Genomic DNA, 24,656 nt, shown 5'->3' with positions numbered 1-24,656 from the left:
CCCCTAACTGATTACCCAGTACTAAGTGGCCACCCCTGAAAGCATGTACATGAGCAAGACTAAACGGACTCAGCGGGTTGAACTTATATGTTTATTCACATACATATATGTAAAAATTATAATGGAAGAAAGAGAGGCCATGAGTTTGAGAGGGAGTGAGGGGATGACATGGGAGAAGTTGAAAGGGGGAAAGGGAAGAATGGAATGATGTAATTGCAGAATGCATATGAATTTTTATTTATTTATTTAAATTAAAGAAAAGAAAACCAGTTCAAAGACTGCATTCTGGCCAAAGAACCCTGACTTTCTCATTTTCCCAGGCCCTAGGGAAATACACAGATGTAATGATAAGGACGCTGTGCAGTTCACAAAAGGGCAGAGCTGTCCTTGAGCTTTATGAATACGTTGTCCTGTCTACCCAATCCTGTATTCTTTTGTTTTGTTTTGTTTTGTTTTGTTCTTGTTACATCTCAATGGTTATCCCATCCCTTGTAGCCTCCCATTCTTCCCTCCCTCCCATTTTCCCCTTATTCCCCTCCCCTATGACTGTTCCTGAGGGGGATTACCTCCCCCTGTATATACTCATAGGGTATCAAGTCTCTTCTTGGTAACCTGCTGTCCTTCCTCTGAGTGCCACCAGGTCTCCCCCTCCAGGGGACATGGTCAAATGTGAGGCACCAGAGTACGTGAGAAAGTCATATCACACTCTCCACTCAACTGTGGAGAATGTTCTGACCATTGGCTAGATCTGGGTAGGGGTTTAAAGTTTACCTCCTGTATTGTCCTTGGCTGGTGCCTTAGTTTGAGAGGGGCCCCTGGGCCCAAATCTGCCTATCACAATGTTCTACTTGTAGGTTTCTAGGACCCTCTGGATCCTTCTACTTTGCTATTCTCCCATGCTTCTCTCATTTAGAGTCCCAATAGGATGTTCTCCCCTCTGTCCCAGTTTCCTGGTAAGTGAAGGCTTTCGTGGGACATGCCCCTTGGGCTAGTATGCAGATATAAGTGAGTATATACCATTTAAGACTTTCTGCTTCTGGGTTAACTCACTCATTATGATCATTTCTAGCTCAATCCATTTATCCACAAATTTCGGGAATTCCTTGCTTTTAATAGCTGAGTAGTATTCCATAGTGTATATGTACCACAGTTTCTTTATCCACTCTTCTACTGAGGGACACTTAGGCTGTTTCCATGTTCTGGCTATTATGAATAAGGCTGCTATGAACATGGTTGAGCAAATTTTCTTGTTGTGTGCTGGAGCATCTTCCGGGTATATTCCAAGGAGTGGAATAGCTGGGTCTTAAGGAAGCCCCATGCCCATTTTTCTGAGATAGCACCAGATAGATTTCCAAAGTGGCTGTACTAGTTTACATTCCCACCAGCAATGAAGGAGTGTTCCTCTCTCCCCACATCCTCGCTAGCATGTGGTGTCGCTTGAGTTTTTGATCTTAGCCATTCTGATGGGTGTAAGATGGAATCTCAGAGTTGTTTTGATTTGCATTTCCCTGATGACTAAGGAGGTTGAGCATTTCTTTAAGTGTTTACAATCCTGTATTCTTTAACTGAGTTTGGACATTTGGAGTGAAAATGAAGAGATCTCTAAGATGTGGGGCTATATGGGACGACTCTAGTTCTTAAGGTGGGGCTAAGAGTCATCCACCTGCCACAGGACAGAAAATTACTTCTCTCTCCGTCCCCGTCCCCGTCCCCATCCCCATCCCCATCTCCATCCCTCTCTTCCCCCCCTCCTCCTCCCTCTCCCCCTCTCTCTCCCTATGCCCTTCCCTCTCCCTCTCTCCTCCTCTCCACCCCCCTCCTCTCTCATAGGCACACCCTTCATACCTATCCCACTACTTTACAAAAAGCCACATCTAAAACAGTCAACTAGAAACTGAGCTATGTCACACAGCATGGGTTTGACTAACATGCCTCTGTTCCCAAATCTCCCATTTGGGACAAACCAGTAAAACTATCAGGTCTAAGTTATGGACTTTTCAAAATCCTTAAATCCTAGAACCACTGGCTCAAAACTCGGAGGCCAGAAGAGATTCAGAACAATTTGGGGAACGGTGAGGAGAAGAGCAGTCACTGGAGGGGATTGGAGGGACACAGGAGGGGGGACATGGGAGGGATATGGGGGGAGACTAGAGGATGGAGAGCCGTAGAATCTAAGACGAGACAGGTTTCTTCTTCCTGGTTTTCCATCCCTTCCTTCACCCCCAGAGAAAGGCAAGAGACTCAGAGAGACATGAGGTATGCCAACTTTATTATTCTGTAGACATGTCCAGGGGCCCAGCCCCAGGCCAGGAGCTCCTCTACTCCTTGTGGCCTGCTCTGTGGACTTCCAAGCCCATCTTTATCACCAGCACAATGAACTCCTCGAAGTTAATCGCCTTGTCCTCGTTGATATCCAACCTTTCGAAAATGCTTTTGGCATCCTTATTCTGCCAAGAAGAGTAGGGGCAGGGTTATATGGTGAACATACCAGAGAAGAGCAGGCAACAACTCCCTGTGGAGAGCCGTGCGGAGAGCCACTTGGGGGACCAGATCCCAGCACCCTTGGAGAACCCCAGGAATGTAGCATCTCCTCACCTTCAGGTACTGAGGACACTCAGTGGTGAGCAGTTTGTCCAGGTCATCCCTGTACAGGGCATGGTGGTTCCCTTTCGCTTCGGAATACTTGTGGTAGACATCAACCAAGTTGCTGAAGGACTTTTCTAGTTCAGTCAGCATGGTAGCTGGAGATTTCCTCACCTGAAGGGAAGAGCCGCAAAGGGATGGGTGCTGTAGGTACTCATGGCAGAGTGGCAACTGGGTGGATATCCAGAAGGTTTGTGACCCAAGAAGTAGCTTTGGCCTGTCCTGTACCCCCAGATAACTAAATCCTGAAAACGACTCTATGTCTGATGGGAAGGGTAGGATGGAGTATTGGAGGGACTTCAGTACACACACACACACATATACACACATACACACACATACACATATATACACACACAAATACACACATATGAGTGGAGCCAAATCTCCACACTAAACACTCACTGCCCTCTTCTACTAGACACTACTAGAAGGCTCCACTCCTCCCTCGTCCTCGGTCTACTTCCTTCATCCTCAAGCATTTGATCTGTGCTGCAAACTTACCCAAGCTTTCTTGCCCTCTCAGAGAAGGCTACGCCATCCCCTAGCCCTCCCTCGGGAAAGCCTACAGTGGGAGATAGACTCACCCAGCTCTACTTACACGATATCCCTGAGACGGAGCTGGCAAAGGATATGTGAAGCTAAGTGCCGGCTGCTTTTATAGCAGAAAGCTTGGCCAGCTGCCCACAGCCTCAGGCTATGAGGACAGCCCTCTTCCCCTCCAGAGTTGAAGTTGACACAGCCTCTTGTTTCCCAACCAAGCCCATGTGGCAATCACTGAGTATCAGTAGGTGTTTCTGAGTCTGTGGAAGTGAAAGACATTTAGGAGACAGGAGTGCCCAGCAGGAAGAATTAGGATGGGGCATGGCGATAAGTCCTTTCTGGGCCCCTGCACCTCACCCCTGTGTTTAGACAGACTCCCAATCTTAGCCCTCTCTTTATCGCCATTGCTGCTCCATTGCCTTTGTGTCCCACGTGCCTCTGAACTGAACCGAAGGCTGGGTATTGCGTGTGAGTGTGGGTGCATAGAAGAGACAGCTCCCACCAGGTTCTCAAAGTACCAAAGACCTCAGAAACATTAGCACTGGTCCTACCTACTGGATTTTAGTACTGCTTGGAGTCCTGCTATGGGGTTCTTATTTGAATGGGTAGGTGGAGTTTTGGGGGGAAAGCTGTCTTCCCAAGGGTTGGCTCCATGAAGAAGGAGAAATTACTTGCAAGTATTTGTACCCGATAAGGGATTCATATTTAAAATATTAGAAACCGCCCCCCACCATTCAACAGCAACAATAAAAATCAGCTCAAAAAGGAAGTGAAGGGGGGATTTAAGTAGACTTTTCCCCATACCTTTACACAAACAGCCAATAAGCACATGAAATGATGCTCAGCATCGTTTACCAGAAGAGAAGTGCAAGGCAGACCACAGGATGCCATCCCATATCTGCTAGGATGACAAACATGGAAGCAGCAAAGTCACAGGTGCTGTCACAGAGGAAGAGAAACTGGAAGCACGCCCCACCCCACCCCCTTGGTCTTTTAGCTGAAGTGGCACAGAGAAGCCTTGTGTCCTGTGACAGCAGCGTAAAAAAGTGATACTGCAGTGAAAATATTGTGGTGGGTGGTTGCCCCTTGGTCACCAAAGGATTTCCATATGATCCACCAGTTCCACTTGTGAACGTATAGGAAAAAAGGCTGGAAAGAGATGCTTCTTCAGTCACACTCATGACGGAAGCATCAGGGAGAACCAACCGCGGCATGCGTCAGTGGATAAGTGCCTAGCAAATGTGCTTTGCACACAGTGGAATATTAGTTCTGACACATAGTGGAACATGGATGGTCTGAAAGGGAAAATCATGCGTGGCTTCATCGGTACAAAGTATTTCCAGTGGTCAGATTGATGGAGCCAAAGCAGAGCAGGCGTTAGAGGGGCCGGGAAGAGGAGGGACAGCAGCAGCTTGATGGGATGCACCGTCAGTTTTGCAAGAGGAAAACTAGTTCAGGAGCTGAGGCAATCTGCCGTGTGAGTGCAGAGAACGCACCTGGGCGTGTGTCTGGAGAAGGGTGGGTGGAGAAATAAACATCGTCACGTGTAACTGAGCACGTCTGGAGAAGGGAAGGTGGAAAACTGGGCGTTGTCACGTGTAACTGAGCACCCTCAGGTTTTTACAATTTTCTAATGCCTGTACCTGTATAAAATGTACTTCAGACTCGGTCCTAAGAGGAGGCAGGGCTATTTTAAGAGCCAGAGGGGATGGACAACTGCAAGGAAACAGTGTCTTCCAGACGTGAGAGGACTGATGCACATACAAGCCCACAGAGACTGTGGCAGCACTCACGGGGCCTGCACAGGGTAAAGCAGATGGTCCTGGGGCTGAACAGGGGACAGGACACAGACTCCCCACACCTAATCCAGAAGTTATCTGCAGTCCACACCTGCTGGCGAAGGGGAAATCGGTTTTCTCCAGTGGGATCTCAATCACACTTCAGGGCAGGCCCCGTGCCCAGGAGCGGCTGGCCAACACGGAATGAACTCACTGGTGGTTTTTGCAGACTTTTGTGTCATTTTATTTGTTTCGTTGGTCTGTTGCTTGTTTGGGTTTGTTTTGGGTTTTAAACTGTTCAGATTTTTTTCTTTCTCATACAATAGGTCCCAACCATAGCCTTCCTTCCTTCCCCTCCTCCCAGTAACCCCCCCCAACTTCCTCTCTCCCAGATTCAGGCCTCCCTTCAGAAACCAGCAGGCCTAGGCAGGTGTGCTGGCACATGCCTGTAATCCCAGCACTCAGGAGGCAGAAGCAGGTGGATCCCTGTGAGTTCGAGGCCAGCCTGGTCTACAAAGTGAGTCCAGGACAGCCAAGGCTACACAGAGAAACTCTGTGTGTGTGTGTGTGTGTGTGTGTGTGTGTGTGAGAGAGAGAGAGAGAGAGAGAGAGAGAGAGAGAGAGAGAGAGAGAGAGAGAAGGAAGAAGGAAGGAAGGGAGGAAGGAAGGAAAGGGAAGGAGGGAGGGAGGGAGGGAGGGAGAGAGGGAGGGAGGGAGGGAGGGACAGGTCTCCCAGGGATACCAACCAAACTCGGCATAAAAAGATGCAATAAAACTAGGCATAGACCCTCATAGCAAAGCTGGACAAGGCAATTCAGTAGGAGAAAAAAGGTTCCATGAGCAGGCAAAAGAGTCAGAGAACACCCCTATTCCCATTGTCAGGAGTCCAACAAAATACACGAAGCTAAGGAACCACAGCCTGAGCCAGGAGCTATTATCCCAGCACTCGGGAAGGCAGAGGCAGGCAGATCTCTGTGAGTCCAAGGCCATTCTGATCTACAACGTGAGCCTAGGGCAGAAACCTTGTCTAGAAGAAAAATAGACCACGAAAGCCTTCACTTACCAGGAAACTGGGACAGAGGGGAGGGCATCCTATTGGGACTCTAAATGAGAGACGCATGGGAGAATAGCAAAATAAAAGGATGCAGAGGGTCCTAGAAATCTACAAGTAGAACAATATGATAGGCAGATTTGGGCCCAGGGGTCCCGCTCAAATTAAGGCACCAGCCAAGGACAATACAGGAGGTAAACTTTAAACCCCTTCCCAGATCTAGCCAATGGTCAGAATATTCTCCACAGTTGAGTGGAGAGTGTGATATGACTTTCTCACGTACTCTGGTGCCTCACATTTGACCATGTCCCCTGGAGGGGGAGACCTGGTGGCACTCAGAGGAAGGACAGCAGGTAGCCAAGAAGAGACTTGATACCCTATGAGAATATACAGGGGGAGGTAATCCCCCTCAGGAACAGTCATAGGGGAGGGGAATAATGGGAAAATGGGGGAGGAGGAGGAATGGGAGGATACAAGGGATGGGATAAACATTGAGATGTAACAAGAATAAATTAATAAAAAAAAAGAAAAAGAAAAAGAAAAATAGAACCACAGCCAGCATAATGCAGAGAGTAGAATGCCTGGCCCAGACCCATGCAGGCTCCGTGAGTGCTACTTCAGTCTCTGTGAGCCCCCATGAGCCCTGCTTAGTTGACTGTGGGTCATGCCCTCGTCATGTCCTCAGCCCTTCTGGCTCCTACCATCCTTCCTCTCCTTCTTCTGTGGGGTTCCCTGAGCTCTGCCTAGTGTTTGGCTGTGGGTCTCTGTATCCGCTCCAATGAACTGTTGGAGGAAGCCTCTCTGATAATGACTGGGCTAGGCACCTGCCTGGGCTAGGCACCTGCCTGTGAGTATATCAGAATACCATTAGGAATCATTTCATTGAGGCTTTTTCCTGGGGGGGGGGGTGCTTTTATTTTGGTTGGTTGGTTAGTTGGTTGGTTGGTTGGTTGGTTGGTTGGTTGGTTGGTTTGGTTTGGTTTGAGCTGGGTTGGTTTGGTTTGGTTTTGGTCAGTGGTGTTTGGTTCTACCCTAGATCTCTGAGCCGGCGGCTTCCAGATCCTGGCCATCTAGGCTGTGTTGAGCTGGGGCTCCCTCTTGTGGTGTGGGCCTCAGGTTAGACCAGTCATTGGCTGGTCACTCCCTCAAGTTCTGAGCCACCATTGCCCCATTGCACATCTTTCAAGCAGAGCAGGTTGTGGGTCCCCAAATATTTTGGCTGGTTAGTGCTGCAGTCCCACCACTGGGGGTTGGGGGGGGGCATCTGGCTGATTCAGGCTCCACATCCTCCATTACTAGGAGTCCTCACTAGGGTCAACCTCATAGGCTCCAGGAAGTTCCACTACACAAGGTTTCCATATCACCCTCTAACTTTCCACCTATTTCAGTCACCTCTCCCTGCACTCTATCCCTCCACCATCCCCTCCTCCACCTGATCCCTCCAATTGCTATGTCATCCCCCCAAACCCCTGTCCCCCCCTCCACCCACAAAGTCTATTTTATTTCCCCTCACAGGGAAATCCATGCATTCCCCTCTAGACCTCTCATCTTTATCTAACTTCTCTGGGTCTGTGGATTATAATGTGATTATCCTTTATTTAACAATTAATATCCACTTATAAGTGAGCACATATCACATTTGTCCTTCTGGATCTAGGTCATCTCTCTCAGGATGATTTTTCTCTAGTTCCATCTATTTGCCTGTAAATGGTATGATGTCATTTTTTTTCTAACAGATGAGTGGTTCTCCGTTGCGTAACCACACCATTTTCTTTATCCATTCTTCAGTTTCCAGGTTCCAGTTGTTTCCAGTTTCTGGCTATTATGAATAAGGCTGCTTGAGCAAATGTCCCTGAGGTAGAATGGGACATCTTTTGATATACCAAGAGTGCTGTAACTGGATTTCTATAACGGCTGTGTGAGTTTGCACTGCCACCAGCAATGGAGGAGTGTTCCCCTTCATCCCCATCCCCACCAGCGTGAGCTGCCATTCTGGCAGGTGTACGATGGACTCTCACATCAAGATGGGTGAGTGAGGAGGACTTCTGGGGGAAAGGGTCATCATCAAAATATACTATATAAAAGTTTTTATTTAAAAACAATAATAAGGGGCTGGAGAGACGGCTCAGAGGTTAAGAGTACTGACTGTTCTTCCAAAGGTCCTGAGTTCAATTCCCAGCAACCACATGGTGGCTCACACCCATCTATAATGAGATCGGGTGCCCTCTTCTGGCTTGCAAGCAGAACACTGCATACATAATAAATAAATAAATAAACAAATAAATAAATAAATATAAAAACAATAATAAATAAAAATAAAGGAAAAATATGCTTCATGGGAACCAATAGCAGATGGCTTTATTATGTGAGAATGTTATCCACCCATACAATGTATTTTGATCGCATTAGCTCCCTGCTCCCCACTCCAGCTCCTCCTGTATCCCTCCCATGACCCCCTCCCAGCTCCATGCCATCTTTTCTCATACTGACTCACTAAGTCCAATCAGTCCTGCCCATATATACATGGATGTGGGGCCATGCACAGAGTGGTCAGCCTACCACAGAGTAACATTCTTTTCATTATATTCTTTGAGATGTTCATACACATATACGATGAAATATCATATACATTCTCCATTTTACCCCTCCAGCTCCCCCCTTATCTCAAGGACCCTCCCCCTCCCAGCTCTATGCTGTCTTCTCTTTTTTTCATAACCCACTAAGTCCAATCAGTGCCGCCCGTACGTACAAGAGTGTGGAGCGTGGGAAACCTACCAATGGCCACAGCCTCAGATCACAATAATTCTCCCTTCCAGAGAAGCTACTAACTGATAATAGCTCCTCAGTCAAGAGCAGGGGCTGGAAAGCATCTCCTCTGCCCGTTCAGGAACCTCAGCTGGCTTGCTCTTTGATGGGTCTCATGGAGGTGACCACAGCTTATGAGAGTTCACGACTGTGCTGCCCATGTCACGTCCCGTGACAGCATTTCACAGCACTGCTCCCTACCCTCCATGTTTTGTAAGTGCCTATACTGCTATGACAAAACACCACGAGCAAAAGCAGCTTCACACGTGTAGTCCTTCATTCAGGGAGTCAAGGCAGGAACCTAGAGGCAGGAACTGAAACAGGCGCCATGGAGGAATGCTGCTCACTGCCTTGCTCCCCATGGCTTGCTCGGGCTGCTTTCATAGCCACCTGCTCAGGAGTGGCACCCAGTGAGCTGGACCCTCCACATCAGTCATCACTCAAGAAAATGACCGTCAGGCCACTCAGTATTCTCCTAACTGAGATTCCCTCTTGCAAAATTATTCTAGCTTGTGACAGGTTGCCCTGTAAAACTAGTCTGCATGCTCCGACTCTTTCTGCCTTCTCTTCTTCCCTGTCGCCTGAGCCTAGGGAGGGGTTGGGCGCTGATAATAATTAGCATTCAGTCTCTTATTCCCAGCATTTTGACCAGTTATGCATCTCTGCATTGGCTGCTGCTCACTGCAAAAAAAAAAAAAAAAAAAAAAAAAGAAGTGTCTCCAGGCACGACTGTTATTGAGTAACTAACCACTTTCTGGCTGGAGTTTGAAGTTACAGAAGTAATTTCATGTCTGTTATTGTAACCATAGTCAAAGGCTCATGGCTGGGGAGCTCACAGGCCTGGGGTACAAACTGTTATTGTTATTGTAGATGCTGTTACAACCCCCTATTATACAGAGGTCACTGGGGCCCTCCACGAAACACTGTGACAGAGGTGGCTTAGGGTGTGATGTGACATCATCTATTTCCTCCATAGCCTGGAGTGCCCTCATTTTAACCACCAGCTAGGGTAGCAACTGCTGTCTCCATCCTGCCCTCCATCCATCTCCCAAGCCCTTATCCACTGTCCAACGCAATGGCTAACACATCCAGCCATCTTAAGTCTTTTTTTTTTTTTTTTTTTTTTTGTAAGAGGGAATGGTACACATCCACCATGACAAGAAGTAAGTTGACCTCTACCTAGGAAGACAAAACATCCTCCTCAATACTACACCACAAAGCTTTCAACCAATAACAAGCTTATAGTGCATACCTATTCTCCATCAGGCACTGTTTTATATGATTTGGCATGTAGCACCTTACCCTAAAACAACACCTCGCTTTTCAGATTGTGTTTACATCTGTTTGTTTGGTACTCCTGGGAGTAGAGTGAATTTTACAGGTAAAATTATCCCTATATGAGAGATAGAAAACCTGACGAACACGGGCCAGTCAGCATCCTTCCTCGGGCTCCTTGAACTTAAAGGCGTCCATGAGTAAGGACTTCCTGCCAGCACCCTCAGCAGGATGAGCGGTGGGTGGATCCATGAATTCTCACCACTACACAATATTCCCTCTAAGTGGGAAGCAGGGTTTTCCTGACAGCAGGAGTCACATGTGTGTGCTGAGAATACGACTGGCTTGGCAGAAACGAAAACATTCTAAAGAGAAATTTTGTAGGTTTCAACCTATCAGACTATTGAATCAATGGACCCCCCCAAAGATATGGGAAGTGCCCCCCAACAAGGATCTCATGGTGGAACAAGGGAAAGGCATCAGCCAGGGGGGACTTGTCTCTGGAAAAGAGATGTCACACCGTTCTAACAACTTATCAGACCGCCTTACAGGATGGGCTGAAGCCAGACCATTGATGTTTGGGCAGGACCACACCTTGACTAGGACTGCTTAGAAGTGCGTAGCCTTGGCCTTCTAATTAAATTTCAGTCTTACTTCAGGAACTTGGAGGGTTCACTGGGTCTCCTTGTCCCTCTTCCCAGCTTAGCCGCGTAAATAAATCTCTTATTTCTGCTTTCCATTTGTGATTTTGCTCTTTTAAATGGCTTATTGGTTATATGTGGCCAGACCTGACTTAGAGCACAGGTTATGACCTCCAAGTTCAATAACAGGAAGTCAGTAAGTGTGTTGGAGGAAAGGCAGAATTTGTAGTTACCTAACAATATGGAGCAATCTAGAGCAAGAGTGGCATGGTTGTGTTTACAGGAAAAAATGAAGTCCCCAGGTTTGTGTCCCAATAGTCTGGGTCTGAGGAAATGGGGCCTGAGGAAGCAGAACTGGTGGAGAAATCATCAGGAAGGGTTTGGGGTCGGTGCGGAGTGCTGGAGTTGCTGGAGCTTCTGTGACTGTAAACGGCAGTGCGGCCCACCATGTCTCAACGTGACAAGTGTGACCTGCCTGGACCCCGAGGAAGAGCAGTTGAGTAACCCAAGATGTTGGCTTTTGATATGAACGAGAACTAAATCAAGATGTGTCATAGGAGGGGCGTAGGTCTAAGCCACTGGATTTCAGTTCCGTGGGTCCCCTTCCTGGTTTCCTTCCTCAATCACCTACTGGGGCAATCCTGTGAGGACACTAGGCCAGTTGCAGAGAGATAGAGGAATGCCCTTGACAGGACTAGGCATTGAGGAGAAAGGGATCCAAGCATCTGCCCAGAGGAAAGCAATGTGATGTGCCCCTGCTGGACCCAGAGTCTTCAGAAAAGACAGGCCACCAAGACGGCCACCAACAGTGCCTGTCAGGGAAGAAACCCCCTCCCAAGGGACTCTTCCCTGATCTCTGGGATTCCAGGAAGAAGAAGAAGAATGACATAGTCAGGCAGCAACAGGGACCAGTCAGTAGGGCAAGGACCACAGGACTCGGCCCATTGAGTCATGAATAGCTCAGTCAAGAAAAACACCAGTCATCAGCATGTTATATTAGTAGCAACCACACCCAAGCCCTGTTTCCTCCAGGAAGTCTTCCCTGGCTGACAACTTCCGTCTTCTGCTCATCACCCTTCCCGAGATGAGTGTCTGCTGCTTCATGGGGTTGGGTTGCTGGCTTTGTCGGTACTTGCCTTGCCTTTCTGACTCAGTAGACACAAAAGCCAGTGGACAGCACTCCCTAGCACACTGGCTTCCAGGGTGACACGGGTCATGCCCAGGTCAACGACCAGCATCATCTTCAACAGGATCACCAACGGCAGATACCCAGGTCTCACCCTGGACCCCTCCCAACCTGTCCTTGAGGTCTGGGACTTTGACATTTACGTTCCTCTCCTACCTCTTCCCTTCCTTCTGTCCCTATGTGCAGCTACCGACCTGTCCACACCGCACCTGCCCAGAATTCAGAGTCTCTGAGTTCTCCATCTCTGACCCATCCTCCAAGGTGCCCAAATTCCACTACGCCATTGCCAAGGATAAAAATCTAAATCTCAATGTCCACCTGAGTAAACGAAGCTCACGTGTCCCCCTTGGACATTTGTTTCCAGAGCACTCTCTGCTGTCCTGAGACATACCCCGTGGGTCTCCGCTACTACTACGTCTCCTTGAAACACCTCCTCATCCTCCCCTTCCTGCTCCTGGGCGTCTCCTGTCCTCCCAACCCCCTGTGCATACAGACTCACAAAAGGACTCCGTCTGTGCACCAATGTCCGTGTGGCTCCGCTCCTCCTATCCTGCATGTACAGGGAGTGATGGATCAGGGACCTCACTGGAGGTCTTACTTCCTTGTCAGAGGCGGCCCTGGCCCAGAGAAGACCCCTTCCTTACAGACTGAGATCATACGGCGAGCCATCTCATACCTCAGGTAAGATTTCTGTTAGCAGGAAACCTGTGCGTTGGATTAGGGCACCTTGGATTCAAGGCCAGTATTACCCACCTCAAGGAAGGCAACACTAAAGGTAGGAGTCATGCCTCCTGCCCAAAATAATGCTCTCCGATGCTCTCCATGGTAAAGATAAACTTCTTTTACTGAACACTAAGCAATACCCAGAACCATGCCCTGAGTTCTTCCCAGAAATGCTCGTGATGTTGTTTGTACGTGCAGGTGCGAACCTAAGAAGAAACACACTGCTGGGTTCTGTAAGCTGTTGGCGGCCAGGCCAGGCCTCCTGGGGCAGGCTTCGGCACTGAGAGACTGCCTGCTCTCCCTCTAGTAGAGGTTGTGCTGGGTGCAGTAGTGTGCGCACAGCTGCCGGTGGAACTGCAGGTGATAGTCCTTCACCAGCTTGCCCAAGATGTACAGGAACTCATCAAAGCAGATCTGGTTGTCCTTGTTTCTGTCCGCTGCCCGGAACAGCTCTGTGATGTAGTACGGCTGCCTGCGGCCCTGGGGAATACAGAGAGGACCCACACCCTGAGCATCCATCGCACCTCTAGACTCCTCCTGCTGGGCGCGAAGGGGATCAACAGGAGCGTGGTCCTCCTACAAGGACCATTCAGGGAAACAAGTCCTCACACAGAGTAGCGATGACAGGGTCACCACACGCTACAAAATCAGGCTGAAGGGGCACAGCTGTTGGAGCACACCTTGGGGCACCGGATCTAGAGTGACATGGGCACAAACAGGGACCAAAAAAATCACCCTTTCAAAGGAGAGCTTTCAATCCCTGAAAAGCTCCCAGCATCCTGGAGTCCCCAGAACCACTTCGCATACAGTCAGTGTCTGTGCTGTCTTCCCAGCGGCTCGGCAAGCTCTCCTTGAAAAATCTGTGCTGAAGGCAAGATGGTGCCTTGTTTCTCCATACCGAGAGCTCCTTAAGGGGAAGATGGACCTGCATCTGTGCACACACATCTCCAGTGTGACTGCAGGACCCTCTCCAAGCAGGGCAGATGTCTGCCTGCTGTGCTACCTACCTAGGCATTGCTTATGAAACGCTACCTGGTTCACCCACCTATAGAGTGCTGAGGGTGGGGAAGGACAGAGAAATGGCCACTGGAGGTGTTCAAGATGTTCAAGCAGAGGACCATGAAGCTAAAGATCAAAATGGCAAAGGAAGGGGTCATTTGAGAAGGAGGGGGGAGTATGAGGAAAGCCGGGTTTCTTGTTTACAGAGACGATACGAGACAGATGAAGGCCGGTAGACTTGGTAGAAAGCTAGGGAGTGGCGGGAAAAGCAGGTTTCAGCAAGATTTTCCTGGTGTATGTGGGCAAGCTCAAGCTCAGAATGGGCATCTGGGAAGCACCTGAGGGAAGGAAGGCGACGGTCTGTGAGTACCTGCAGGCCTGGGGGGAAGGCCTTCATCCCTGTAGAGAAATCAGCAGCTTTTCTCCCCTTACCAGCCAGCTGCACCATCCTTCATCCCCATCACACCGCGAGGCTGCCTAACCAGAGACCAGTGCGAGTCCTCCTGTATCTGACAGGCTCTCTCCAGCTCCCTCATCAATACCCATCCTTATCAAGTCTGCCAGCTCGGCCCTTGTGTCTGTCCCCAAGACTCCCGCAGCAAAGGCAGACCATGGACTCTATGACCGTGGGCCTGGGCAATCCAGGACAGCCTCAAGGAGTTCTCCCCAGAAGCGAGAGGATTCCCAATCTTGATTCTAAATTGTCTTTAAACAGTTAGCAAGAGAGACTTCCACACTAGTTGTCGTGTGGGTCCTCGGAGGAACATTCCAGGAAAAAAAATGAGGTTTTCTTTTCTGTTCTTTCTCAAAGCCTAAAAGTGGGCAAAGGAGATATTTCATGGGACTGAGTTGAGCCTCACTTCCTCTAGAGATCCTAGCTTCCTCAGAGAGCCTGGGACATGCCCAGAAGACAGCATCGGTCTGCATTTCCTTTGGTGCTACAGTCTCTACGAAGCTGGGGATTAGGACTAATGACAGGGTGGATGAGCAGGCTCTATAAGCCCAGGATCTGAGGCTGCCTCCATCCGGCTCTTAAGAAGCCCTAGGCATGGGAAGTGGAAGAGGTTATATTTCCCATGCCCACCAGACTAGGGCAGCCTCCGCAGCCTAAATTACCCACTCTAGGCTCCTAGCGGAGGCATTGTGAAAGGAGCACAGCTCCAAAGGCACACAGAGAGTCTGAGTTTGGGGCAGTGTAACTGACTCAGAAGTCTGTGAGCAGAGAACAACTTTGAGCCCAGGCTAAAGAGACACAGGAGGCCTAAGAATCAACAGGTGTGGTGTCAGGCTGTAGTCTCAGAGATTAGCTCTTCATGGAGTGAAACTCAGTAGAACTGGAGCGAAACCAAGCAGGTGACTTCAGAGGAGGGACGGGCAGGAAACAGAGCAAACCCTACCCTGTGCACACCCTCCCTTATCCGTCCACCCCCCATCCAAGAACAGACGGTTGTCATGGGAGTCAGCTAACCACCACCTAACCACCTCACCACTCACTTCCAGCCCCACAGACAGCACTCTCCGAGCACTTTGGGGCCTCTCTTCATCTCCCGCTCACTCCTGCCCCCAGCCCCTGCCTACCAAGGTGCCCATGAAGCGAGGCACACTATCCAGGAGCAGAGCTTTCAACTCCTCCAGGGACAAGGTCTCCACGTCCCCTTCCCGGGCAGCATAGTGATGGAAGCAGTGTATGATCTGGAAGAGGGAGTCCTCCACTGGTGTGTCTGGCATGACCGCTGGGCCCAGAAGGGTACAGGCTGATGTGCAGAGCAGGGGAAGAGATGCCAGAAGAGAAGCCTGTGGGTAGGGAGCAGAACCAATCTGCAGAACAAGACGGACTCTTGCTCAGGGAAACATCTGCTATCCTGCCCACTTTCCTGTGCTGTGTCAGAAGGGAGCCTCCTCACACTCCTGGTGGTCCTGTGCAAACTGGGCTCAGTGTCTCTGCCCTCAACAAGCTTGCCCACCTGATCTCAGAGTGAGCCCCGTCACCCCTCGGACCAGGAGTGCTCTCCTTGCTGCTGAGAGTCAAGAGAAGGGAAAAAAAAAAAAAACAGACTAAAGCTGGTTTGAAGCAAGGCACTGCTTTGGTTGCCTACAGTGAAACTGTTGAAATCCTCAAAAAGGCAAGATCTCTTCCCCTCCAGTAAGCTACTTTATGGGACATTAAATGCATTAAGATAATTCTCCTGCAGAGGAACTCAGACCTGGCACTACGCTCTTCGTGAGCTTTCTTTCTCACAGGAGTATACAGACAGCACAGGCACTGATGCCTTTTTCCCCACCACCATCTGACGCATGATCTTCTCTAGGCATTGACAACCCCTCCCCAGCATGGTCCCTTTAGCCCTATAATCCCGGGACCTCCTCGCAGCCTTCTTCACTGTTCATCTGATGCCCGTGGCCCTCACTCCATTCTTCCTACATAGGTAGAGGTGACAGGAAGCAGCTGCCTTCCCTATGCCCTGTGCAAACAATCATAACAGTCACGCATCCCACATCTTCCAAGCAAAGTATTGTGATCCTGTTTAACCCACGCAGGGCCCTGGGGAGCTGAGCATCACTGCCCCATCCTCTTGAAGGGAAAATGCAATCCAAAGAGGTTAGGGAACACAGCAGCTACACCTGGGCTTGGCCTCAAACCCTTGCATTTGTGGACAAGCCCGAAGACACGCTTGTCCTCTGGGATTCTAAGCCACTTTGGGGGCCCAGTTCCATTCCTGGAACACTTGTCCACACTGCTCTCCATAACAGGCAAGCTGAGGATCTCAGCTCTCTAAGAGCTGCACACAGCCAGTGCAGCCCACGCCCCCCCCCATCCTCACCCCCCCCACCCTGGGATTGTCTTGGAGGCACTGACCTGTTGTCCTTGGTGCACAGCTGCTCAGCATCCACAGCCTAGCCTCCTCGTGGTCCTGGAAATCAGACAGAAGGCAGCTTTTTTGAGCTGGGGAACTCCCACCATGCTGGACACCCTGCCCACTCCCAGCCCATTCCTTTAGGAGAGCCAGTGTGTGGCTCTCTACAGGTTTTTCTGCATCAGGACCAAACCTTTACTGCATCCCTTGGATGACATCAGCACACTCCTGGTTCTAGGAGCCGACCTCCAGGATCTGAAAAACCTAAGAATCACAAAGGTCTCATTATCCATCCAGTGCCTCCAATCAGAGCTCACCAACTCCCCCTCCCTACCCCCCCCCGTCAGGGCCACACTTAAAAACAGCTTCCTTAGACACCCTCCCTCAATTAGTGTACCTCCAAAACCCAAAATAATGAATCACATTCACCTACTCACTCAACAAATATTTCGTGAGTACTAGCAGCATGCCAGGCCCTCTGCTAGGTAATATGAATAAGACACTGAGCCAGCTAGTTCACAGGGCGAGGCTGAACAAGAGGACTGACAGTTAGACATGGTCACCATGTGCTCTGGGCAAGTATAGGACAATCGAGGCACCCACCAAGGGCCACCTTCTCCCAGAAAGAAAAAAGATTTTTTTTTTTGAGGAAGACTTACTGAGAGAAGTGCTATTTGAGTAGTGAAAAGAAAGTCTGAGTTACTGTGGGGAAAAGAGGAGCTCTAGGCAGAGGGAATGCATAAGCAAAGGTTTGGAGGCATGGAACAGCATGGCCTGCTCTGGGCATGGAGTTGACAAGGTACACATGAGTGTTTAAAAGAGCAAAGCTCCAGGCGGAGGCAGATGAGAGGTAAAGGCCCTGTACACGTAGCCAGTGCTGAAACCTGAGTTCCTTTTTTTTAATATATTTTATTAATTTATTCATATTACATCTCAATTGTTATCCCATCCCTTGTATCCTCCCATTCCTCACTCCCTCCCATTTCCCCCTTACTCCCCTCCCCTATGACTGTGACTGAGGAGGGCCTCCTCCCCCTGTATATGCTCATAGGGTATCAAGTCTCTTCTTGGTAGCGAAACCTGAGTTTCTATGTGGAAAGAACTAAGAGATTTGCTTAAGTGGTCTGGGGGGGATGTATGGAAGTCAAAGAAAAGTGCTAGGGTCTGTTTGGACCATCAGGAAATAGCTGACTGGAACTAGCTTTATCAAGAAGTAGTCCAGACCTGCAGAGGTGGACCCTCCACAAGTGCTACCTAACTATCAAGGGACAAGTTAACTTTTCTTCTCTGCCTCATCCCAAGCTCAGCGGCTGCTTCTGGCTGAGGAGCACAAGGCCTTCAGCACAGCTGGACTCATGCAGGCTGATGACCGTGTCTCCCAGAAGATGGCGCCAAAGAACAAGCAACCGACTCCAAGTTTGCAAGGCATCCCAGGAGTAAAGCGCGGGTTCCAGAGGCCCAGAGTTCAATCATGGCACCAGAACCGCCGTGACAACCATCGCACAATGACAAGCTTACTAATAGCAAAGACTTAACCCAGTACCTTTTCCAGTCTGCTTCCACTAGTGAAAGTTTCCTCAACAGATAAGCGGTTTATCGAACCCCTGTTGTGTTTCTACGCTTAAAAAATTTAAAAAGGGCTCAGTTTTCTCAAGTATTTGGAAATGCCAAACTAGAACCATAGACAATTCTATTAAATATCTTTGATTCGCCCATCCTTCCCCAGAGATTTATCCCAAGAAATTGATTAACTAGAAGTTTTAAGTAATAATTTTAAAAACATACACCACTGTAATATCCATAATTTACAAACACAGATAAATGAAAGCCTTAAAATCACGCAGTCAACACTTTTAGTACTTAGACAAATACTCTGTAACATTTTGTGTCTCCGCTCTAGCCAACACCTGTGGAATGAAGATCCAATAACCAAACACCTGCTTGCTGGAGACCAGCACCTACTCCTGACCTGCCTCCCCGCTGACCACAGCCCACCCCCACCAGGAACCCTGCACCACCTCCTGACCTGCCTCCCCACTGACCACAGCCCACCCCTGCCAGGGACCCTGCACCACCTCCTGACCTGCCTCCCCACTGACCACAGCCCACCCCCGCCAGGGACCCTGCACCACCTCCTGACCTGCCTTCCTGCTGACCACAGCCCACCCCCACCAGGGACCCTGCACCACCTCCTGACCTGCCTCCCCACTGACCACAGCCCACCCCTGCCAGGGACCCTGCACCACCTCCTGACCTGCCTCCCCGCTGACCACAGCCCATCTGCACCCCCCCACCACCACCACCCCGCCGGGGACCCTGCACCTCCTCCCTGACCAGCCTCCCTTTCTGACCACAGCTCACTTTGACCAGGGACTCCCTATTTGCCTCCTCCTGACCCAGCTTCCTCCCTAATCAAAGCCCACTCCCACCAGAGACTCCGCACCTCCTCCCTGACCTCATAATTCTCCCACTCTGCACCAAAAGTGACTCAGATACCCAGGTTATACTGCCGGCTCCTCCTTCCTGGACCCATCCACTCAGCTCACCCAAGCTTCAGGATGCTCTCAGGGACCACTGCCTGCTTCTGGCCTCACTGAGGAGCTCACCATATCCCATCCCCCTCCCACCAGGGACTCCGCAGCCACCACACATGACCCAGAGCCCCAGAGCTCTGTAAGCTGCCTGCCTGGGGCCCTTCAGTTGTCCTTGTGACATTTAGACCCAGGATCAGCCCCACTCCTGGGAAAAATTGTTTCAAGCCGCTGGCGACTATGGCAGATGGGCTCTAGCAGCTTGTCTTGGGATAGAGGCTGGAGCCCCAAATACTAGGCAGAAGAAATCTGTACCCTAACTTCACTGTGAATTAGCCCTACCCTGACTATTGTAACCTCTAATGAAAAGACAGTGAGTAGAACAAAAACAAAAACAAAACTCAACCAAGAACTAAAACCAAATGTATAAAAACCCCAACTCATAAGTGAAAACGTACACACACATCCTCCCCCCTCTTCTCTCTCTCTCTCTCTCTCTCTCTCTCTCTCTCTCTCTCTCTCTCTCTCTCTCTCACACACACACACACACACACACACACACACACACACACACACACGCACATGCACACGCCCGCACACACAAAATCTCCTCAAAAAAAATAAAAATACCATAGAAATGGACCCTAATGAAAATGACCCAGGGGGAATTTCCAGACAATGAAAACAAAGAGATAAGAATAAAATAAGGAAGTCAATCCACGAAAATGAAGTTTGCAATTTTTAAGAAAACCCAAACTGAAGCGATGCTGGAAATGGAAAAACTCAACAAGTCGAGTGAAAGCCTCGGCAGAAAGCCTCACCAACAGCCTCACAAAACAGAGCCAAGGGTGGAAGACACACAGAGGAATTAGATCACTGGGGACACACTTACGCATGTGTACATGTAACATAGTAATTACAGATGAGACCGTTAGCCTTGAAGGAGGAAGAGGGAAGGTGGGGGCAGGGATGGAGGTGCAGTTCTCAAAACATTTTAAAAGAGTCAAGTGTGTATGAACATTCCATGAAGAAGCCTAGTACTTTGTGTACTAACTTAAAATTAAATAACAATGTATTGATCTAAAAGAAACAGTAAAAGAACATGGGAGGGTTTGGGGTCACCATGAAAAAAAAAATCTCACCTCTGAATTACAGGCATAGAAAGGGGGAAACAGCATAGCAAAGGCATAGAAAATGTGTCCAGTAACTCATAGAAGAAAGTTCTCAAGCCTGGAGAAAGAGACGCCCATTCAGGTGCAAGAAGTCTACGGAACAGCAAACAGGTAAGACCACATAGTTTTTCATACTATGCCGTATTTAAAATATTAAAACACAGAATGAAAAAAAGGGGGGAGGGCATTGGAAGCTGCAAGAGAAAAAGGTCAAGTATACTTTACAACTGAAGAAAAGTAAAATGTAACTCATGATAAAACAGGTTAAAGAGGTCTGTGACTTGTAAAGCCAGCTCTGCAGAGGCTACCAGGAGGAACACTTCAACCTGAAGAAAACAAACACAGACAAGAGGTCACAAGGGAACAAGTAAACAAGTTAGCATAGGAGTCAAAGGCAATTTGAGGAAATGCCATAAAAATCAACAAAACAACAAAAAAATCCATACATATTTTTCAATAACTCTGAACACCAACGGCCTTAAAAATGTCTTGAAGTAAAACTAGCCAAGAAAATGAAAGATCTGTACAATAAAAACCTTAAAATACCAGAGAAAGAAATCTGGAAAGATCTCAGGAGCCGGAAAGACCTCTCATGCTCGTGGGTTGGGAGGATGATGGTGAAAAGGCCCATCCTACCAAAAGCAATGAGTAGATTCGCATAGGTCCACATGGCTTGTCTTTTGTAACAGTCAGTTATAAAGTGAGCCGACAACATCAATGTAATACTGGAAACCTTGGACTTGAAACTGCACGAGAAACACACAGAGGGAAACACCAGGCAAGAACATTCTGGAAAGGACTCTGGTAGCTCATGACACAACAGCAAGAAGTCAGAAATGAGGCCGTCTAGACTCTACCTGCCCAGCAAAGGGGCAATGGAATAGTGAAGAGATAGTCTAAGATACAGGAGAAAAACCTTTGTCGTCTATACAGCGGACATCGCATTAATATGTAAGATAATAAAGAACCCAAACTAAAATATTCAAAACCCAATTCATCTCATCAATAAAATCTGCCAGACAAATGTTTCTCAGGAGGATGATAAAGGGCTGGTAATAATACGGAAACATGTTGGACAGTGGTGGCGCACACCTTTGGTCCCAGCACTTGGGAGGCAGAGGCAGGTGGATCTCTGTGAGTTCAAGGCCAGCCAGGTCTACAGAGTGAGTTCCAGGACAGTTAAGGCTACACTCAGAAACCCTGTCTCAGAAAAAAAAGAAAGAAAGAAAAAACATGTTTAACATCCTTAGCCATTATTTTTTAAAAAATCAATCAAAAGAAAATTGATATTGTATCTCACCCCAGTCAGAATGGCTACCATCAAATAAACAGCAATAAATGCTGATAATGATGCTGAGGGAAGGAACTCTGACATACTGCTGGTGGAAATTTAAATTAGAATATCCATTATGTAAGTCACCAGGAAGACTTTTCAAGCACGTACAAATAGAACTACCATACGGCCCAGCTCTCCTACTTCTGGGAATATACCTAACAGAATTTGAATTCGCATGCCACAGTGATACCCACACATCCATGTGTCCTAAACCACTACACACAATAACCAACAACACATAGAACCAGTCTGGATGCCCATCAATGGCCAGAGGTGGATGAATAGGCAAAGAGAATATGGCCCACAGGGCTGGAGCGAGGGCTCATCCGTTAAAGGCTAAGCTCACAACCAAGAAGACAAAATATGGCCTCTATACACAGTGGAGTCTTATGTATCCATAAAGGAAGAAATGAAATATGTCATTTGCAGGAAAATGAACAGCCCTCGACATCATTGTGCTAAGCAAAATAATCCAGACTCAGAAAGATAAATGCTGCAAGTGTCCTCTCCTATCAGGAGGATGTGCAAATAGAAGGAAGATCGACTGTTTGGGGGAGGAGTGGTACTAATGGAAGAGGGTAAAAATGACCAGGAAAAAGAAGACATTGAGAGAGTGTTAGAAAAGTATAGTGACATACATGTAGGAAAATGTCATCATAAAGTTCACCAGCTTGCATTTTAAAACTAAGTAAAAAAGAAATTTGTATATGCCAGGGGGAAAAAAACTAATCTCATGATGTCCATGGTATAGATTCAATAACATTCAACTATTTCTTTTTCCGTTTTCTTTTTGCAAGACAGGGTTCCTCTGTGTAGCCTTGGCTCTCCAGGACTCACTCTGCCTGCCTCTGCCTCCCTAACTGCTGGGATTAAAGGTGTGCACCACCGTGCCCAGCTACAGTCAACTATCTCAATTTTAACTTTCATCATTCAGGTTATTTATAGCCTATTGACACCAAATGAAGTTTCCATCATGGGAAGAAATAGAGAGAAAGAAGCAGAGGCCTTTGGTTACAATGGGGGATCAGCTGGGGAGAAAGTTCAGGGAATAAGGCGGATTGAGACAGAGGGCTCTACCTAGGGAAAACAGCGTCATAGCTCAATGGAACCCCAAAATGCCTGAAGGGCTGGTCACCAAATGAACCCTGAACTCTCTTGTGCCGCATGGGGACTATCAGGCACAGAGTAACAGGAAAGGGTCCCATTTCAATTATTCACCCCCCCCCACTTCCCTCCCACCGACTCCCCACTGACCACTCTTTCCTCCTTCCCCAACTGGCACCAGCCTTTTCTACAACATGGTAGTGGCACATCAGGGTTCTAGAACCATGACAACCAACTCCTACCCAGGTGACTTTGAGTAGAGTTAAACTACTTGATCCAGACTCAGTTCCTTAGTGTTCCTTCCATCCCTGAATCCAGACAGTGGGGAGTAGGGGGAGGGAGCCACCCGTGCTCTCTTCCCCTCCGTAAGAACCTTGTGTGTACCGACCATACACTGCACTGACCTGCTGCTGCTGCTGCTGCCTCTTTCCCTGCACTGTGAGTCTCCAGAGGGGCAGCTGCTGATGTGCTCCAGGTGCCTTTAGCTTAAGAGGCAGGAGTATCGATTTGAAGTAGGGGTTTCCTGCTGTTTGCCGCGTGAACCTGCAAAGTTTGCTTAACTCCGCACGTGTCAGCATCTCTCTCCCCAACATGAGAACAGAAGCAAACTGTCAGGATTATGAGAACTAAGGCCGCATGACGGTAAGGTGCGACTCCTGACCTTTGGGCTCATCAAACAGTAATTACAGGGTCGTTGTGACTAGCTGTCAGGACAAATATGTAGAAATCTTTCGGTCAGATAAATGGTCAAATAAAACCGTGCTGCTTTGCAGGATCAAAGATTCTAGAAAGTTGGCGTTCCCTCACCCATTTGGTCATCCAAGTGCTAAACTGAGTCAGGACAAGAACCTTCTGCTCCAAATAAAATCTCCTGGGAGGTACAAAACTTGGTCACTAGAAATGCTAAGCACAGATTGGTAAGTGTGTCGTACCCACATGAAGCAGGCCAAAGCTGCAGGGAGCTGGCTGTATCAGTGGCCCCTGATGAAGTTCAGCCTTATAAAGTGAGTCCAGGACAGCCACACAAGAGAAACCCTGTCTCAGAAAAGAGGGGAAAATTGTTTGTTTGTGCTCAGCTGTGTCACCAGCATCTAGCACAGAACTTATACCCCACAACAAACTCAGAGCGGCTTTCTTCTGAACTAACTAAGTCATTAAGTTATCGGCTGACATTTGGTGATAATTACATGACAACCCCACTTAGAGCAGGGACCTGGCAAAGACTTAGAAGGGGAAGTTGGATGGGGGTCCTCAGAGATGATGGGCACCATCCTCAACTTTGTGGCACAGGGAAGACACCAGAGTAAGCACTGCCAGGCTGAGCACTCCCTTAAAGCCCCTCACCCTGGGAATCGGAGTGTTCGCACCCCAGCTCTCAACTACCTCTTACCCACCTGCCTTGCCCAGGTGTGGCCTGACTTGGAAAGTGCCTGGGAAGGTTTCACACTTGGATGTTGGCACAGAAGTAAAGCAACAGTCTATGCCCTTACAGTCTGAGCTCAGGATGTACCATGTACTCCCAGTCCTGGCCTCTCCCTGCCCACACCCTGACCCCCACCCAGGCCCTACCCAAGCCTTCCTTACCTCTGCAGCTGCCTCTCTCCCCATCCCAATGCTACCCTAACAGGGGCTTGATATCCAGCACCACCCACCATAGCGGAGAGCTCCGTGGGTGGCCTAGAGTGACAATCCTCCTCCATCTCTCGCCTTCTCAGTACAGGCTCAGACTAGACCTCTCCGAGGGTCCTGAGATTTCTTCTCTCACTCTGGCTAGTCCTCGGGAGCAAACACCAGACACACCTGATGGTTCATCATGGGCAGGGCACCACTTCCTGACTCAGCTCCCCGAGGGACTCCCTGCCGCACCCCCCGCACCCCCCAAATCTCTCTGAAGATCTCTAACCACAGGGGATTTGAAGACCACAAATGAAAGGGTACAGAGCTCTCTCATCTTAGCTCCTTGGAGATCAAAGCCTGGGGATGACAGGTTACCACTATGACACAAAGAAGGGAG

The 24,656-nt window shown here is 48.8% G+C and overlaps 2 protein-coding genes across 5 annotated transcripts; both read right to left on the bottom strand.

The window, feature by feature from the left end:
* Nucleotides 1-2,252: 2,252 nt before the first annotated feature.
* Nucleotides 2,253-3,363, bottom strand: LOC127198955 (protein S100-A8-like). The gene is made up of 3 exons (XM_051156864.1): nt 3,245-3,363; nt 2,596-2,757; nt 2,253-2,447 (listed from the first exon to the last, which is right to left on the bottom strand). The coding sequence occupies exons 2-3, from the start codon at nt 2,734-2,736 to the stop codon at nt 2,319-2,321; spliced, it is 270 nt and encodes an 89-aa protein (XP_051012821.1). The 5' UTR covers nt 2,737-2,757; nt 3,245-3,363; the 3' UTR covers nt 2,253-2,318.
* A 9,507-nt stretch (nt 3,364-12,870) lies between these two features.
* On the bottom strand, nt 12,871-16,771 carry LOC127198953 (protein S100-A15A). Of its 4 annotated transcripts, none has more exons than XM_051156860.1 (4): nt 16,693-16,771; nt 16,502-16,556; nt 15,223-15,398; nt 12,871-13,125 (listed from the first exon to the last, which is right to left on the bottom strand). In XM_051156860.1, the coding sequence occupies exons 2-4, from the start codon at nt 16,530-16,532 to the stop codon at nt 12,949-12,951; spliced, it is 384 nt and encodes a 127-aa protein (XP_051012817.1). In that variant the 5' UTR covers nt 16,533-16,556; nt 16,693-16,771; the 3' UTR covers nt 12,871-12,948. The 4 variants fall into 4 exon arrangements, with proteins under 4 accessions (XP_051012817.1, XP_051012818.1, XP_051012819.1 ...); XM_051156861.1 differs by having other exon boundaries at nt 15,223-15,438; nt 16,693-16,768; XM_051156862.1 differs by lacking the exon at nt 16,693-16,771 and having other exon boundaries at nt 15,223-15,438; nt 16,502-16,643.
* Nucleotides 16,772-24,656: the final 7,885 nt, after the last annotated feature.

Source organism: Acomys russatus, chromosome 15 (assembly GCF_903995435.1).
Source record: "Acomys russatus chromosome 15, mAcoRus1.1, whole genome shotgun sequence".
NCBI lineage: Eukaryota > Metazoa > Chordata > Mammalia > Rodentia > Muridae > Acomys > Acomys russatus.
Note: the sequence above shows the minus strand (reverse complement) of the source record. Positions and strands in the feature narration are given on the sequence as shown.